The 19,374-nt window shown below is 36.4% G+C and overlaps 1 protein-coding gene and 1 pseudogene across 2 annotated transcripts in view; one reads left to right on the top strand and one right to left on the bottom strand.

The window, feature by feature from the left end:
- ADAD1 (adenosine deaminase domain containing 1) overlaps positions 1 to 19,078 on the bottom strand; it is a 70,212-nt gene extending 51,134 nt beyond the window's left edge. For both annotated transcript variants that reach the window (XM_063108540.1, XM_063108541.1), the window contains exons 1-5: positions 18,907 to 19,078; positions 17,996 to 18,184; positions 14,179 to 14,346; positions 4,748 to 4,816; positions 1,067 to 1,192 (exon numbers count right to left, since the gene is read on the bottom strand). In XM_063108540.1, coding sequence (XP_062964610.1) covers positions 1,067 to 1,192; positions 4,748 to 4,816; positions 14,179 to 14,346; positions 17,996 to 18,184; positions 18,907 to 19,078 — 724 coding nt within the window. The remainder of the gene's footprint in view (positions 1 to 1,066; positions 1,193 to 4,747; positions 4,817 to 14,178; positions 14,347 to 17,995; positions 18,185 to 18,906) is intronic.
- LOC134386336 (DNA-directed RNA polymerase II subunit RPB4-like) lies at positions 12,360 to 12,858 on the top strand (annotated as a pseudogene).
- Positions 19,079 to 19,374: the final 296 nt, after the last annotated feature.

Raw genomic sequence — 19,374 nt, 5'->3', positions numbered from 1 at the left:
GCATAGAGCTGCTTGCACAAAGTAATTTAAGAAGCAGAGCTCAGTCTGATGCTAATGCTCCCAATAATTACAGCACATTGTTTACCTTTGTTCAAAATCTTTGTTCATAACCACAGCTTATCATAGATCTTATTAAATCTAACTTGACTATCTTTCAGACCACTCCATAAGCTGGCACCACCTTATCACTTTATATTTTGTATTTCTTCTCTACATATACTATTCTGCACTAGCAATAAATTTATCTCCTCATCCTATAAACAGTTTTCCCTCTGCAGCTTTCTTCTCTCATGCCTTTATCTCTCTACAAATGTCTTCCTTTCTTCTATTTATCTAAACCTTATCAACCTTTAAAGTTTCAGCTTAAGTCTTGCCTGTTCCAAAAGATGTTAACCCTATCATTTTTCTCCTATCTATGAAGTCTCACACATTTTTGCATTACAGAAAACAATTTTTAATTTGTATCATCTTAGACTTTCAATATATATGCCTTCTCTTCCCACCTAAAACTCCTTAAGAACAAGAACCAAACCTCAAATTGTTTTTATATCATCTGTAATATCTAATTAGAAGATGAGTATAAAACACAGTTTTAATTATCAACCCAGAACATCAAAGGGTAAAGAAAATTTTAAAATATAGACTAAATTGCAACATTATAATATCCACAAGAACATGATTTCCCACATTTTAATCTTTTTTTACTTGAAAATGAAGAAAAGATGGAAATTTTTGTAGTCCTTTTCTCAATGTCTGTTATAATGAGGATCAGATTTAGAGACGGTAGTAGTTCCAGATGGGTGAAGATTTAAAATTAAGGGTTAAGGTTAAGGCCTTTTTTACCATTCTGCAGTTCTCTACTTGTTCCTGAAGTATACTTTATCATTACCTTTGAGAACCTTTGTGTTTAATGACCCAAACCCACTAGAAAAGGCCACTTCAAATTAATGCAACACCATTGTCAGCAGTGCAAAAATAGTTAACTAAAATATTACTATAGTACAGTTCAGATCATTAAGATAACAGTTTTTCTACAAACTAACACATCCCAAATTATGGGACTTACCTCTTTCAATTATAAAAGCAGCCAATGAACTGATACATTTCAGATACTGTGATTGATTACAAATCAGTTGATTAAATGTTTCTTTAACAATTTGTGAAATCTTTGCATACTGAATATATCTCCCTTCTAGAAAAAACCAATCAACAGCAATATGAATTTGAAGAACATTGTGTTTTCTCCTAGAAATGTATTATTCTTACTACAACCTTACAATCAAATTAGTTAATCATTTATAGACATATGTAAGCAAATTTATAATTTATGTTGTATTGAGATTTTAAAGTATTTGATTCTAAAAGAACACAAGTTATTGAGCTTTTTAGGTGTCTTCTTATGAAAAGATTTGTGATATTTCATACTAGAGGACTATTGATTTATATTTGTAGAATTTAGTCTGACAAGATATTCAAAAGTCATATGGGACACAACACAATTCTTTGTTGTATGGAACTGTCCCACATATTGCAATATAACCAACATCTCAAAGAATGCCAGCAGTCCTCCCCAATCATTACAGCATTTAAAATATACTCCCTTACTATTTGCCCCACTGAGAACCACTGCAAATACTAAGCATTAGACTTTTGATATAGTTCTATGTTCCCACTAAAAAGTCTCAAACTTGAAAGAAGATTAAGATAGTTCTAAGTAACTAGGCTTACCGTAACTAGGATTGGTTCAAGAATATACATCAAAAGTTAATCATGGATTTTTTAAAAAAAACATAACAGAGCTTGAGATTCTGGGGTAGGACCCTGGCAATCTGTTGCTTTGTATATATGATTGTGTATCCCTAGTGAAGAATCACTGCTCTAGAGAATAAGAGGTTGCAGAATCACTTTAATACAGTGTTCCTGAAAGTTTGACTGCAAACCAAACTGATATTTTGGTTTGTGATATTTTGTGGTGGTTCTCAGCAGTTATCAAGTGATTCACAGTCCCTTTAATATTTTGAGTAGGGCTGGCCAGTTAGGCTCAGTTGGATAGAGCACGGTGCTATAACACCACGGTCAAGAGTTTAGAACCCCTTACTGTCCAGTCACCAAAAAATACACACACACACACATATGTATATATATTTTTTCAGAGAAAAAAATGAAACAATTTTGTTCTCATGCATTGCATATATATCAAATGCATACCTGAATATGATTTTTACAGATAATTCTTTTTACCTGTTTGATAATCACTACATTCTAAAAGGCACACAAATGCTAAAAGTACAGCATCAGCAGTCTCAGCTAACATTCTGTAACTGTACATGACTCATTTCAGTTACCCCACTTACATGTTCTTGCTAATATTAGTTAAGCTTGTATTTTTCTTTGTTAATATTAATACTCTCTTCTTAGCAAAAACAGGTACATTCATATTACCAAAAAGAGTGGGAGAACAGCCAAAAGTTAATCACAAAATGAAACTCTGAGAGAAAGAATGAATACTGGGTCTGTTTATCACCAAAAATTCATGATACAGATGAAGCAGTTTCATTTAATGATTTTTTTAAGCTTTTTTTTTTTTTTTTTTTTACTATAACAAGGTATACATTTGGATGCAACCACTATTACCAGTTTCATATAGCTATTTTGAGGAAATCTATAAATATAAACATACATCACTTTAAAAAATAAAAACAGGGGCATGGTTAACCCCACTTTCTGCATTTATATGGTCTTGTACATCAAAGGCAGACATCAGTGCTATTTCATTCTTTTTAATGGCTCCACAGAATGAATTTATTTAATTATGTTCTAAATAGCAATTATTTTGTATTAATATATAAAATAGAAAAGTACACTGTAATTAGTACTGACACAACCAGCACTATGTGTGTCACAAGTAAAACGTTTTGTTGCGCGTTAAAAATATCAAAAAGAACATTTAGGAATCAACAATATACTGACATACATCTGAATCCTAATTCAGTACTGACAGAAAAAATAAATGCTGTGAATGTAATCAAATCTTGTATTTACTAAATGTATTTCTAAATTACTAAATGTATCTCTTCTCAGTATGTTTGTAAAGGAATGAAAAGCAATTAAAATACTGTTCTCCTTATACATGTATGCTGGCTATTGAGGGAATAAAAGTTTCACAAATTATTGGAAATAAAGGATAAGATAAAAACATGACAAGTATAATGCCATTAACACCATTTCTTTGATTTCAACTTGCTAATATCAAGTGATACTTAGTATCATGAGTAATCTGAACCTATCTTCAGAGCCAAAATATCACTATTTATAACAAAGATATGATCCAGTTTGAAACATATAGCAAAGTAGACAGGCTGTGAAATAGTGACTACCTCTATAACTGGCTCATCAGGAGGTGTTCAGAAGATTTTTGTGGGTCTCTAATCTTTTTTCTTTGAAAGTTATAATATCCAAGTCCTGTTTTTACCCATAAATTCAAAGGATGTTGTTTGGTTCTCTCTTTTCTGACTGACACTTGACTCCTGACCTGAGCCTACCAAACCTGACTTTACTCTTGTAGTTTTTTAAACTACATATTCTTTCTTCCTCATAGTTTATTATCTGTTTTCCCAGGAAAAGAGCAATCTATGCTATTTGCCCATACTTTAACTGGGATTTTATCCCATTATTCATTAAAAATGTCCAGAGAGGTTGAAAGGAAAGACAAGAGCCTCTTTCCATATTAAGAGATCACTACCAGAAAAGTGATTACTAATGGCCCTTCTGTTCATCAATTCTTACAACTGTTAGGTCAGGTAACTATATTTAACTATTGGTGGATTTTGTCTTTTAAATGTTCCTATTTTCCCTTAGTCTGGTCCTTTTACTTCATGCACACTAATGTACAAGGCCATTTTCTCTTAGAGACACAATAAAAGACTAGGCATAAAATTTTTCAAATTCTAACTTTCATCTCAGAAATGAAAAAGAAGAAAGGCTCCTTCTTAATTTTAATTTTACAAATACTTTAAACTTTTAAGTCTGAAGTGTCCCTACTACGTAGTCAACATAGAAATTAAGAACAATTCTTGCCTTTTAGGAGATACATAATCTAACAGGAAAAGTACATAATAACTACCACACAATGCTGAATGTGGTGAAATGTTATAATAAAATAGTAGTAGTTACTATTTAGTGAGCATCTACTGTGTGCCAGGCACTGATCTAAGTATTTTACATGTATGAATTAATTTAATCTTAACAATAATCCCATGAGGTAATTACTGTAATGGCCATTTTACAGATGAGGAAATTAAGGTGCACAGAAAAGTAACTGGTCATAGGTCACACAACCAGTAACTTCAAATGAAGTTGTAGCTTTCCTGAGCTTGAATGACAACTGCCATTAAAAGACAGTGAATGGACTGATTTAAAATGAATGCACCAAAAGACCACCAAGCACCAGAAAGCCATCAGTTTTCATTAATGACAAGCCCATCAAAGCAAAGAACTCTCAAAAAAGCAGTTGTATGAAATTAATGAACCATCTCCTTATATAGAAAAAACTCTTTCTTCGATCTTTCCTTTCCCTTATCATTTTTAGCACAGTATAAAAGGAAATTCTCCTCTTTGTACAAGTGTGGGAGGTTTGAATCATAAAATGGTAATGTATATTTTCATTCCTATGCATAGTTTAATAATGTTTTATAATTTTTAATTGTGTTACTCTTCTAAAAAAGAACACCACAAAGAACTTTCCTACCGTAATGTACTTTTGAAACATAAGCTGGTTTAGGTGAAACAACAGGTTCGGCAGGGATAGGAGGAGGACCTGTATATAAAACAAAAACATAAAGTAAGATGAGACCTCAGTGTTCCAAAGAGCCAGTACCTTACTATTCTGTTACAAAAAAGTACTCCAAGAATGATCATTTTTTATGCATATTTCTGCCAACTCTAGACCATCAAATACACATTAGCTCAGCCTCAGTAAATGTCTTTCCTATTTTGAAATAATTTATGCAAACAAATTTCTAGGTTTCCTGACCTTATGCTACTACAGAGCACGCTTTGTAACAAAGGCAACATTAGTGGCTAAAATGAAGTCCTATTTTATTTATTTTTACTTTTAATTTTTATTGAATCAAAATTGATTATACATATTTTTGGGGTTCAACATTGAGATATGTTGATCAAATCAATATTACCAGTATATATATTGTTACAAATCATAATTATTCTTTATGCCCCTTGTGCAATCACTCCCTCTCTCCCTCCCCCTTCCCCCCTCTAATTACTCTAGATTTCTTCTCTCCTTCTGAAAGAATAATGGTTATTCTGTTGATTTGTTGTCTAGATGATCTGTCCAGTGATTAGAGGTGTGATCAGGTCCCCCAATATTACCACAGAGCAGATGCTTCTTTTGTCACTCTGAAATGGGCTTTGTGGAGAGAGACATCCTCTTCTTTATCTCTGCTGGTGACTCACTTTGTGTCAATGCACTCCAGTGGCTGGTGGATCATCTGTATGGTAGTTGTGGCATCTAGCCACTTTCACGGCAACCATAGTTATTGTGATGGCTGTGGTGGGCCAACCACATGGAGGTGATGTTTTTGGCATGCTCCTTGGTGCTGGCAATGTGCCTTGTTGTGGAGAGTGTCTAATCTCCAGCTCCATGCCTTGGGTCCCCAGGTGGGCCTTGAGGCGCTGGTACAGTGTGCCTGGTTGTGGGTGGGGTCCAATCCCCTTCTCCACACCTCTGGTCCCCAGATGGGCCCTGAGGCACTGATACGGTGTGCCTGGTTGTGGGAGGGAGGTCTGGTCCCTTACTCCATGCCTCAGGTCCACAGGCAGGCCCCAAGATGCTGGTGCAGTGTGCCTGGTTGTGGGAGGGGGGTCTGGTCCCCAGTTGCTAGCCCCAGGCCTCTGAGCAGGCCCCGAGGCATTGGTGGTGTGCCTGGATGTGGGAGTGGGGGTCCAGTCCCTGGCTCCAAGCCTTGGGTTCCTAGGCAGGTCCTGAGGCACTGGCAGTGTGAGTGGTCGTGGGTGGGGGTCCTGCCCCTGGCTCCATACCTCATGTCCCCTGGCAGGCCACAAGGCATCAGTGGTGTGCCTGGGCCAGAACTAGCTTTTTGTCCTCTGCTTACTTCCAACTCGGGGGAACTTCCTGTAGGAACCAGTACTTGAGCTGTGTTGTTGAGTTAAATTGCTGCTTTGCTGCTGTTTCCCTAGGGAAGGCTTTTTGTGTATCTCAGGGTTTAATGGTTGGCCTTATAGGTTCTTCCAGCTCTCCAGAGACTCAGTGCACCTGAGTTGTGTAGAAACTCTAATGTGGGCCTGAGTTTTTTCATCAAACTGCACCCCATGCAATTCTGTATTCCTGACCAGTCTCCTCTGAGTAGTTGTATGCTTATTGGGGGGTGGATCGGCTATCTTTGCTGTGTCCCAGTGTTCTCCCATTGGGCCTGGCTCACCCCCCACCTGTGCTCCAAACATTTCCCATGGGGTGGGCCCTGCGCCTTTCCCTTGTATTGACTCACCAGCCTCTGAATGGCTCCCCTTTTTCAGCTGTTCTGGCTCCTCGCTCCTGCATGGGTCCACGGGAACCCTATTAGTGATCTTGCTGTCTTGGGGGCCACCAAAGTCCTCTTCTCCACTGCTGCCTCCAAGTAACTCCATCTAAAGGGCACAGCTGCAGCTTCTGCTGGCTCCTGCTCCATGCGCTCCAGCATTAAAGCAGCCATGGCCCAAAACACTCAGAGCAGTTTTTTCTTTCTCTCATGAGGCTTTTCCTGCCTTCATGAGCTCCGTAGGTCTCTTCTCCTCTTCCCCTGAGCTCCAGCGGCCCCAGCTTGGCTGATGTTACATTTTTATAGTTGTAAATTGGTTGATTTGTGGGAGAGAGTGATGCTGCGGACTGTCTATTCCACCATCTTGACCGGAACCATGAAGTCCTATTTTAGATACTTAATTTTCTATTTGTAGTAAAACTGTATAAGACATTTTAAATTAATATTCTTTTAAAAACTAATGAGGAAAAATATCATTTTTAATGCTATCTTACCAGGATATTTTCTAGGGAAATGCTACATTTAAAGTTTAAGTTTATCAATTCCCATTCTTTGTAAGTGCTTTCCAATTTGGTCCCCAAAGTTAGAGAATACAGGAAAAACAAGACAAGTACATGACATTAAACCAGAGGGCAGAAAAGTTCAGGAAAACTTAAATGAAGAAGCTCTGAAAGCTGAAGTAGTCCCAACTAAATTAGTCAGTCTTTCTTAAAAATAACTTATAAAGACAAAGAAAGCAAATAGAAATAGTACTCTGGACTTAATTTTGAGTAAGATGGGAAACTTGTTGAATATATAGAAATGAGCAAGGAAAGAGTAACGGTGTCACATTATGGCTTATACTGTAAGGGAAATGTTAACTATAGTTCAATATATACACCCTGGACTTTAGATAAACAGAATGTCAAAAACCCAGAGAAAGAAGGATTTGTTTCCATTTACTTAAGGGAGTATGGTTCACGTGGAATAAGAACTAAAGATATTAAATCGTTTATTAAGCACAAATAATTTCAATAAACAAAGCAAGCAAGATTGTACAAGATGGTCTGCATTTTAAAACACCATGTACAAATGGACAAAATAATCTTGAAAAAGAAGAACAAAGTTTGATGACTCACACTCCCTGATTCCAAAACTGACTTCAAGGCTACAGTAATCGAAACAGTGTAGTAGTGGCATAAAGACAGACATATAGACGAATGGAATAGAATAGAAAGTCCAGAAAGAAAGTTTTGCATATAGTCAAATGATTCTTGACAAAGGTACCAAGACCTATCAATAGGGAAAGGGCAATCTTTTCAACAAATAATGCTGGGAAAACTGAACATCCACACGCAAAAGAATAAAGTTGGATCTTTACCTAATGCTAGATACAAAAAACAACCCAACTGAAAAATGAGTAAAGGACTTGAATAGACATTTCTCTAAACAAGATACACAAATGGCCAATAAACACATGAAAAAATGCTCAACATCACTAATCATTAGAGAAACGTAAATCAAAACCACAATGAGATACCGCACATCCATCAGGATGACTACTATTAAAAAAAATCAAAATAGTGTTGGCAAAAATGTGGAGAAATTGAGACTCTTGTGCACAGTGGGTGGGAATGTAAAATAGTGCGGTCATCATGGAAAACAGTATGGTGGTTCCTCAAAAAATTAAAAATCTACCACATGATCCAGCAATTCCACTTCTGGGTATGTAACTCACAGAATTGAAAGCAAGGTGTCAAAGACATATTTGTACACCTATGTTTATAGCAGCATTACTCACAACAGCCAAAGCATGGAAGCACCCCAAGTATCCATCGACAGAAGAATGAACAAAATGTAGAATATACATACAATGAAATATTATTCAGCCATTAAAAGGAAGGAAATTCTGACACATGCTACAACATGGATAAACCTTGAGGACATTACTATACATGAGATATAATTTATAGAGACTGAAAGTAGAATGGTGATTACCACAAACTTAGGTGAGAGGAGAATAGGGTTATTTAATGGGTACAGAATTTCAGTTTTGCAAGGTGAAAAGAGTTCTGGATATTGGTTGCACAAGAAAGTGAATGTACTTAACACTACTGAACTGTACACTTAAAATTGTTCAGATGGTAAATTTTATATGTATTTTACCACAATAAAAAATTTTTAAATGATTTAAAAAAGAGGTATTCAAATAAACTTAAAAACCAGATTGTTTCATAATTGTGTCAAACGTGTTAAAGATTCTCAGACTTAACATAATATCATTAACCACACTGCCCTTGGAAAAAAGTTTTTATACAGTTAATAAAGCAAATAGAACTATACTTAAAAAAACACCATGTACAAAACATGAAAGATGAACATGAAAAATAATTTTATTTTTTAAAAAAACGTTTTACTGAAACATGATTATACATATTTATGGGGTACAGAGTTATATTTCAATACATGTATATGCAATGTGTGATGATCTATTCAGGGTAATCAGCATATTCATCTTTGCAAAACTTAATCATTTCTTTGTGAAGTGTACATCTGATCTCCTCTCTTCTAGTCATCTGGTAATATGCAGTAAATATTTATGGATTCCTGGGTCCACTGTACAACAACATTTATTTTTCTTATCTAGCTGTATTTTGTGTCCATTAACCAGCCTCTATCTATCCCACCTCCCCCCTCCTCTTTACCACCTCTAGTAACCACAGTTCTCTCTCCTTTTAACAATCAACTTATTATAGTTTTGTTTTGTTCTCTTTTTTAGTCCCTACATATGAGTGAGAACATGCAGTATTTCTCTTTCTGTGCCTGGCTTACTTCACTTAACATAATTTTCTCCAAGCTCATCCATGTTGCTGTGAATGGCAGAATTTCATTCTTTTTTATGGCTGAACAGTATACCATTGTGTATATGTACCACATTTCATGAAAAATAATTTTAAAACAGTGATGAGTTTAGAATTTTGAAAAAAACTAAAGACTAGTTTTTGAAGTCTTATGTTGTAAACAAGAATAAGGAGGAGAAAACTAGAGAAAGTAATGTAAGGTAACAGATAGCAACGAGGAAATACAAATAACTCTTATTTTCTATATCTCTTCACAAGAAAAATAAATCTTTAAACTTGGAGGTCTAGAAGAAATAAAGAAACTGTAGCTCACTATAAGGGAAAAGATAACATATTTTTTCTAGGCTCTGGACCAAGAGAAAATACTGTATATTATTGAAGAATTTTTAATTGTAATTAAAACACTATCAGCACTTTTTGAGAAAACAATAATGAATACAAAAGTAGGAGCACTAGAGATCAGTACATACTACCTTAATTTTTCCCAGAGGATGGAAATGACCAATGTTTAGAAACTAAAGATTATAGACTCAGGCAAAACACATTTGTTAGCCCTGGATAAACATTTTGAAAACCTTTAGGGAAAAAGTATTTATAATGAGAAGCCAATTACAAATACCCTTTTCTGATAATTTAATTAAATGCTGCGCTGGCTGGTTAGCTCAGCTGATTAGAGTGTGGTGTTACAACACCAAGGTCAAGGGCTTGGATCCCTGTTCAGGCCAGCCACACACCCCCATCCCCAGAAAAATAAAAGTAAATAAAATAAATGCTCAAGAAATTTAGATTTTCTGTGGATATGTTTTAACTTGATTTCAATGAAGTATTTTAGTTCCTAAAGGGCAGAGGACGGGTTGTATTTAATTCTATATTGCCAGTACCTACCACAGTCCCTGGAACATAGCATACCTCAAAACACAGATTTATTGATTCTACTGCATGTTATGGTTGGAAGGAAACTGGAAAAATGTCACTGGGGACATAGTATACATGGGTGAGTTGACAGCTGATAAAATAATCAAACAAAAAATTTCTATTAACAAACTGAAGGAAAATCTTAAGGATATTATTCATCACAGGTTCTGCATTTCACGTTAACTTGTTAAAAACTCTGGGAAAGCAAAGATATATCTACTAAAAAATCTGAATAAATCACTAGTAACTAAGTTCCAGCTGGGCAGTACCTGTTCATCCAGAGCATAATATAATGTGCAATACTGAATAAATGAATGATGGACAAACATGAGAGTTGGTAAAAATGGCAAAATTATTAAATAATAAAATCAGGAAGTCAAAAGTGTCAAAATTGACTTCATATTAGAAAGATAGGTTTCTAGGTTAAAGTCATGACCTTCCAAATATTTAAAAGAAAAAAAGTAAAAAAAAATTGTTATCCATGACACATAAAAAGGAAAAGGGAAACATAAAAACTATGTAATATGACATTTACCAATTATTATAATAAATGAAAATATTAAACTTTTCTATTAAAATATTCTTTATGTCAAAAAAACTAATTTTATGCCTAATAGAAAATACATTTAAAAAATCAAAAAAGGATAGACATTAGATAAATGCAAAAAGTAACTAAAAGCACCATCAGTATTACAAAAAAATTAAGATTTCAGGATCTATATATGTACATGTATACCCATACTTGTCACATACACGTATATATAAAATAGGGCAAATGGAATGACTTTACATTGAAGAAAGTGAAATCTCTGCATCATTACTTTGTAACAAATCAAAAAGTGTAAAATGACATTTACAGTGTGCTGTGGATTGACTGAATTGTGTCCCCCAAGGTCCATATATTATAAGCTAATCCCCACTGTAACTATTGAAGGTGGGAAATTCTATTATGCTTATTGAAAGGTGGGGCCTTTGGGGCCCTGAAGACAATGGCAGGAGCTCATGCAACCAGGCCCAGCGACCATGGAGGAGTCAGAGCCATTCACATTGGGGTCCCTGAGATGGGGGACTGAGGGCTTTAGCCGATCTCTACCACCCACCTCCCTGCACCCAACAACATCTTAAACTGTACTTATTAGACATGAGTGTTTCTATGGGGTGTATAACTTATCTGCTCATGTCTTTCACCAAGTTTCTGCTTGGATTTTTCTAATTCATTTTTAAGAGTTCTTTTTTCATTAAGATGTTAATTTTTGTGTTAAATTTGTTTCTTATCAATTGATATTAAAATTAATTAAAAAAATAAAACAAAAACATTTTAAAAAATGCAAATGAGGGAGAGGTTGATAGGGGAAGTTTCAGAGATGAGAAGGAATATGAATTGGGCCTGGAAGAATGAATTAAATCCAAATAGCATAAAAAGAAACAGATGTTGAGAGAGGGGATTGGGAAGGGACCCAAAAAAAAAAAAAGTGGGGTCTTAAAGAAGTGATTAAATTGATGGTTTAATGGTTGTGGGCATCGTTCTGAGGACTTTAAAAGCAGAGCACATGAGGAGCTATCTCTCTCTCTGCTCTGCCATTTTCTGCCATGTGAGACTCCTGCATTGCTGTAAAGCCACCACCAAAGAAGATTCTCACCAGATGTGTTCCCTGGACTTTAGACTTCCCAGCCTCCAACACTGTAAGCAATAAATTTTCTTACAAATCACCGAGTTCCAGGTATTGTGTTATAAGCAACAGAAATGGACTAATACACAGTGCCAAAACTTAGAAGATATTTATTAGAATCATACCTGGCCCTAAAATATCAATAAATCTGAAAAAATAATAGTGAGCAATTGTATGAAAGTTAATAAAATACTCTAAATACCTATTAAATTCAAAGTATGATAAACTATTTGAAAAATAATAAGATTAAACATCAAAACTTATCAGATATGGCCAAATAAATCATTTTTAATTATTAAGTAATGGTTTTAATTAAACAGCAAGAAAACAAAAATATATGAAATAAGAATTCATGGTTTGTGGCAGCAATTGGCACAGTGATGGCAGCAGGTAACAGTAATCCCCAGGTCGGCGATATAGAGGAGGCCACCTCACAGCTCATCTTTTCCAAAGAGTTTGAAACAACTGAGACATTTCTAAATTCAGAAGATCATATGCTTCTGGAGTATCAAAAGTAACAGAACAAGAATGCAGAGGGTGAACAGGGACTCTGAATTCTTCATGAAAACTTTAAACTACAGAGCCCATTTCAGTCATTTCAAAAACAGAGAAACCACTGCCATTGTCCGTAGCTTGCTGCTCCGGAAAAAGCTTCATACGTTTGAGTTGGCCTATTTGGCCAACATTTGTCTAGAGACTGCTGAGGAGTCCAAGGCTCTGATCCCAAGCCTGGAGGGGAGGTTTGAAGACAAGGAGTTGCAGCAGATTCTTGACGATATCCAGACAAAGTGCAGTTTTCAATATTCATCTCCAAACATCACGCTGCTTAGGGGAACCACATCCCCAGCACAGCACCACCCTCCTAGGGTCTGGGGCTGACTTGCACAAACGTTCTATTGCAGAAAACAGTTGATCTTCCTTTGGAGAGAACACCCCAGCTTGGTGTTGGTTTAGGATGCTGTTTCAAATATGAGTGTTAGACCATAATGACCATGTAGTCTTGGAACGGCATTGTAGTGGCTGCCTGTGGTTTACTGAACATGCTTCTGGGAAGGGCGAGGTGGGGTGATGTGTAAGCCATGTTGTTGACTACCTCATATTGTGGTTTTCGGCCCCCATATTATTTTTCATTCTTAATATTTTGTGTCTTAGTTGCAATGTGTTTACGGTTTTTGAAACTAGACTAGAACATGGAAAACTTATATAAGGAAAAAACAGTCTTACCTAGATGCAAAAGGAAGAATTAAACCAGACTAGTATCACTGTTTGAAATTCTTAAAATAAAAAAATAAAAATAAAAAAGAACTCAACTTAAAGAAAAAAACATAAAGACCTTAAGGAAAGTATTAAGAAATGAAAGAAAAACTGAAATTAATAGACTAAAACAAACAAAAGAAACCCAGCAGTAGAATAAAGTGATAATTTGTATTTTAGAAAAATGAATTTACAGTGACTGCTTAAATCAAAGTGTTTTTCTTTTTAGAAGTTGCCTCATTTACAGGTAAACTAAAATGCAATCTAACATGAAATGAATACTGGCAAAAACTAACATATTCTTCAAACTGATTAATACTTATTAATAAAAACTACTATCATTTGATTGTATATTATTCAGCAGACACTGGATAAGGGCTTTGCATGCATTATTTATTTAATCCTAATGACAGCCATAGGAGGTAGATATTATCATTGTCCCCAATTTTCAAATGAAACTTAGGTTGAAAGGGCAAATAACCTGTTTGCACAGGGTCAATATTCCAACCTGAGCAATCTAACTCTAGAGTTTACACTCAAGCTATACTTGCTATGCTTCCTTTAGGACATTATTCTCTCAAGTAACTCTTCCATTTACTTAATTTTACACAGGCCAAACTTCACAAAAATTGCATTAAAAACATCTAAGTATTAAATGCACAAGAAGAATCTAATAAGTTACAGAGGAAACTACATTTCAGGACTTGAAGTCATTAACAATCTAACAAGTTAGACAGTTTAGCAACAGGATTATATTTTCTGGTGCTGAAATATGCAAGAGCATTTTAATTACTACTAAATACATCAGAAGAAAGCAAGTGAAGGAAATTATTCAAATCCTGCAACTTCTTTTAGTTGCCAAGTAACTACTAACTTAAATCTTTCAGGTGATTCCTTCTAGGGAATGAAATATTTTACAAATACTTTATACTCAAGAGTACTTACCTGATGCTTCTGAAATTCTTGGTTCAGGCTCATCCATCTGTAGAAGCTCATCAAGAGCTAATTTTGCTGCATTGGATCTAGACTCCTTTTTATTTTGTCCCAATCCAGTCTTATATTGAATACCATCCACCACAGCACAAAAAGCAAAATACGGTCCCATAACATTACCTTGAAAAAGAACTCAGAATAAATTGTACAATAATTCACAGTATATTATTACAAACAGTGTCAGTATACAGGAAAATATCCCAGGACAAAAATTCTAGAAAACTCTTTACCCTAGAAATACCACCTCTAGGGCTTCCAGTCAAGATGGCGGAATAGACGGTCACCAGTGTCACTCTCTCCCACAGATCAACCAATTTACAACTATTAAAAAGCAAGGACAGCCAAGCTGGGGCCACTAGAGCTCAGGGGAAGAGGAGGAGAGACCTACAGAGTGCATGAAGGTGGGAGAAGCCACGTTGAGAGAAAGAAAGAACCACTTCTCTCCAACCGTTTCAAGTCCCAGCTGCTTCAAGGCTGGAGGTGCTGAGCATATGGAGCAGGAACTGGCAAAAAGCCACAGCTGTGCCCTTCGGATGACGTTGCTTGGAGGCAGCAGGGGAGAAGAGGCCCTTGGTGGCCCCCAGGCCAGCAAGACCACTAATAGGGTTCCGGTGAACACACATAGGAATGACATTACAACTGAAAAAAAGGAGCCATTCTGAGGCTGGTGAGTCATTGCAAGGGACCGCAGCACAACCTGCCCCATGGGAAGCATTTGGAATGCAGGTGGTGGGGAAGACCGGCCCACTGGGGGAACACTGGGGCATAGAAAGGACAGCTGATCTTCCCTCCAATCTGTGCAGGACTACTCAGTGGAGACAGGTAGGAATATAGAACTATAGGGGGCAGTTTGATGAAAAGATTCAGGCCTAGACCAGAGTTTCTACATAACCCAGGTGTACCAGATCTCATGAGAGCCAGAAGTACCTATAAAGTCAACCAGTAAAACCTGAGCTGCACAAAAAATGTTCCCCAGGGAATCAGCAGCAAAGCAACAATTTAGCTCAACCACAGAGCTCAAGTGCTGGTCCCCATAAGAAGCTCCCTCATTTTAGAAGCAGAGGACAACAAATTAGTTCCAGTGCAGAGTTTAAGTGGTAGGAATAGCAAATAATCCAACACAGAACTGGAAGAAAAAACAAAATACCCACAGACCAGAGATAAAGCTTGATATTAACTAGTAAAGGTCTCACATCACCGAAAAACACCTATAAAACCTAGAAGGACCGGAAATCCCCTGGGCTACCAAGCCAGGGATGGGGGAGGACTGGGGGGGCCTCAGCCATGCCCCCTGACACCTGCAACCAGCCCAGCTATGATCACCCAGCCACCACAGGAAGCCCCCTGGTCTCCCCTGCAGGAATGAGGAGGGTGCTACAGACCTCAACTCCACCCCTCCTCCTTCTCCCATTCTATTTCCTTCCCCCTTCTCTTTTCCCCTCCCCCCCCAACTGCTCTACATCTTCACAGAATGTAAAAAAATAATAAACAAAAAAAAGAAATACCAACTCTATAAGTCTTTTTGTATGGCTAAGTGGTTAAAACTGAAGGTGGATGGGCCCCTGAACTAGTTCTGAGGATTTAAGTAGCTAGGCTGGCTCCAGATTCAGTATGAGTAGTAGGGCCAGCTTTAGAGTACAGATCATACATGGGGTGACACTCACTGTCTAGTACAATGTCTGGCAATGGTAAGCACTCAAATATCTATCAAACAACCAATGAGAAGTAAAATAATGGAGACTTATGTTAACATCTCTTTTCTTAAAAACTTTAATACAAAGTTGAATTTCTCCCACCCTTGGCTTGCCCTATTATTCTTATAAACTCCAGAATATAAAAGATCTCTTTAAAGAAACCCTGTGTACCCACGAGGGCATATGGTAAGCAACTCAACTCATTATAGCTTAGGGCAGGTGGAGGGTGGGGGATAAAGTCACAAGGAAAACCAAAACATAAATAACAATAAAAAATGATATCCTACAGAATTAAACTGAATGTCCAAACATACAAAATTCCTAAAATTATTATTTCCACACAATTAGTTTTACTCAGCTTTCATACTTACCTGAAGAAAAAGGAAATGGAATCATCTCCATTTAAAGGTAAAAGATTTTTGTTTCAAGTTTTACTCACTGGTATTTGGACTTTAGGAATCTAAGTCTTCACTCTTTGGTTATGGATGGCTAGGTACTATGTCACTGCACATAAATCTCACTATCTTATTTCCTCACATATTCACAATCACATTACATTAACTCTTTTTTAAAGATATACATCAAAGTTTTACGAGCAATTCCTGACTACATCTGGGTAAACTGCTCCTCCACCCCCCATCCAAAATCTGTTTTTCAAGTCCCTTCTTTTATGATCACCTTGGTCCAATTCAAGTTTACTAAACCAGAGAGCATTTTGTATATTTAACAAGTGGCCCACATGATTCTTATGTATGCGATATTACACATCAAATGTGTTAACAAGTCTTCTGTGTCAGAATAAGCATTTAAGCTTCAGCCTGTTTAAAACCCAGGTTTTCAAACTTTAGAATGGATTTGAATCATATGTTGAGCTTGCTAAAAAATACTGACACTCTGATCTCACTACCGATTCTACTCAATCAGATTATTCAACTAGACTTTGAACATAAAATGAACATTAACAGTGGGTCATATTTTTCAGTAGTTTTTGTTCAAAGCAGTAAAGACTGCCCCAATCCATTTTTTTCCTTACACTGACCAACAGCTTATATTTTCCAAGGGTAGTCTCAGAATAGTAGAGAAAAGCTAAGTAGTTAAACAAAGATTAAGCCCACCTTTTATTTTAAGAAGACATCACACTCTACATTAAGACCCTACTTTTGTCACCTGTTAACTGGTATCATCTGAAACAACCCAGACTGAAACCTGATGTCACTGTGACAATCTTTACTAAAATATCAATAGCTTTAAATTCTTTTGCAAAAATGCTAGCTTTAAGATTCATACTGGCAAAAATTAGTATCAGGAAAATTTAAGATTCATATGCATGTGCAAACATAAACACAAACCCATATGTACATATAAACATACATAAAGACTTTCTTAAGATTGTGTTCTGACTCTCATACATCTGTCAATGCCTCTCAAGAGCAGTTATTCTCTTGTTCCTCCACTTTCCTAAAGTTCATTCTAATCACCGACCATAACATGAAGAAATCAGAAGCTACTTTCTGATCTGTATTCCTGTAGCCTTCCACAGGCACAACAAAGTTAACAGATTCTTCTGGTGGGGTGGGGCGTTTAAGAGAGAATGCCGAAAACTGTGACAGCCTAATCTGCAGACACAGTACCAATCATGTAACTGCTCTTTTCACATCTAATCCTTGAATTTCAGAAGCCAAATTTGACCATAATTTTTCTTATGCATCATCACCATCAGATCTCTCATAAGATAAACATAGTCCAAATATTTAACATCTTGACAAAATCATGTTTATTCTACAAGAAGTATTTATACCACCAAAATCATTCATGAAGCTGATTTCAGTTTGGCTAGCCAAAGAAAAAAAGTTACAATTCACTTATTATAAATTTTTTATATGCAAGTGATTAGCAGAGGCTCAAAAGGCTAAAGAAGTGTGAACATAATTTCATAAGTATATTTGTCAAAATATACTAGTTATCTAACACTAATATTATGTGAAATAACCAAATTTAGCACCATTTATATGCTCAGCTTTTAATGGGAAAATATTTTCCAGTACTGTAATTACCAAGCACAACTCTGCACTTGCCTGTTATTACAGTCTCCTTAAGGTCAAGCTGAACCCGTTGCATTTGTGCAAACTGGTGCAAGGCTGACACAGGATTTATCTCTCCACGTTTGTATTTCATTATAAATTCCTTAGGTATTTTTTTTGGAGGAAGAACGGGATTTGAAATAGGTGAAAGACCTTTGGAAAACAATGGTTCTGGAAAATTACCTAAAAATAAATGTTTACACTTGTCAATTTGATAAAAACAAACAAACAAAAGCACTAAATCCTCCCCCAAAATGGAAGATTGTCCCAGATACACTTACTCATATATGAACAATTTTGACCTGGGTTACAAGCACAACCTGTTATTGTGTAATACTAAGGCTATATTGCAAAGAAGTGATATCATTATATCATTATTAAGTAATATCAAAAAATCTTGGAATTTTAGTGATGTCAAGGTCATCAGAGGCTCTCTAAGCCATTTTTACGGATGATGTCACTAAGGCCTAGAAAGAAAAAAGGCACAGATCCGTAACTAGAACGTAGTTTCTGGCTCCCATCAACTATATTATACTGGCTTTCACACTGAATTCAATCAAATTTTAAAGTATGTATCACCCTGCTTTACACTTAACTCTATGCTAAGTCATATGTGGGATACAAACCAGTATAAATCCAGTCTCTTCCCTGAAGCTTCACCTCAAAAAGGCAAGACATTTGAAGTGGTTGAACAGTCAAGATGGTAACGAATAGTTAAGTGAACAGCACAGGGAAGGAGTTCCTCAGGCCTCCTAAAATGTTGGGAGTCAGATCGCAGCTCCAGGTGGGGCACGGCCATGGTAAATGCATGTACGTATCCAGAAAACATTTAATCCTCAACAGTACTGGCCATCCCAGAATCTTAAAGAACTGAGGCATTATTACAAATGAAAAAGAAGTCATACCCGTCACTTGCGTAACCTTGGATGCCATACTCGACAGACTATGACTTTCCGAGGAATATCTTGTGGGTGTAGTTACCGTCTGGGCTGATGGTTGAACTGGCAAGTTCTTTTTCACCATTTGAGCAAAACTAGGGACCCGGGAACTCTGAAACCAATCACTCCTGCCAGACATTTTCTTACCTACCAACCATGATAAAATTCGAGGAAAACAAAAATCAAAATACGAAGTATACTAAGAATACTATTAAAAACCCCAAACCACCGTATTTCCACAAATGGCTTTTACACACACATTCACTTGACTAGAGCCAAATCCCTCTTTAAGTCATCTCATGTCTGCGTTATAATTTTAAAAGGCACGGAACTCTTCTCTCGACTCCCTCCCCTAAGCTCTGCTACAACGGAGGAAAGACATGACAGCGGTCCGTAAATCTACTCGGGGTTCAGGGGAGACTAGCCAGATCGGGA

Source organism: Cynocephalus volans, chromosome 9 (assembly GCF_027409185.1).
Source record: "Cynocephalus volans isolate mCynVol1 chromosome 9, mCynVol1.pri, whole genome shotgun sequence".
Lineage (NCBI taxonomy): Eukaryota > Metazoa > Chordata > Mammalia > Dermoptera > Cynocephalidae > Cynocephalus > Cynocephalus volans.
This window is presented reverse-complemented; position numbering and strand designations above follow the sequence as displayed.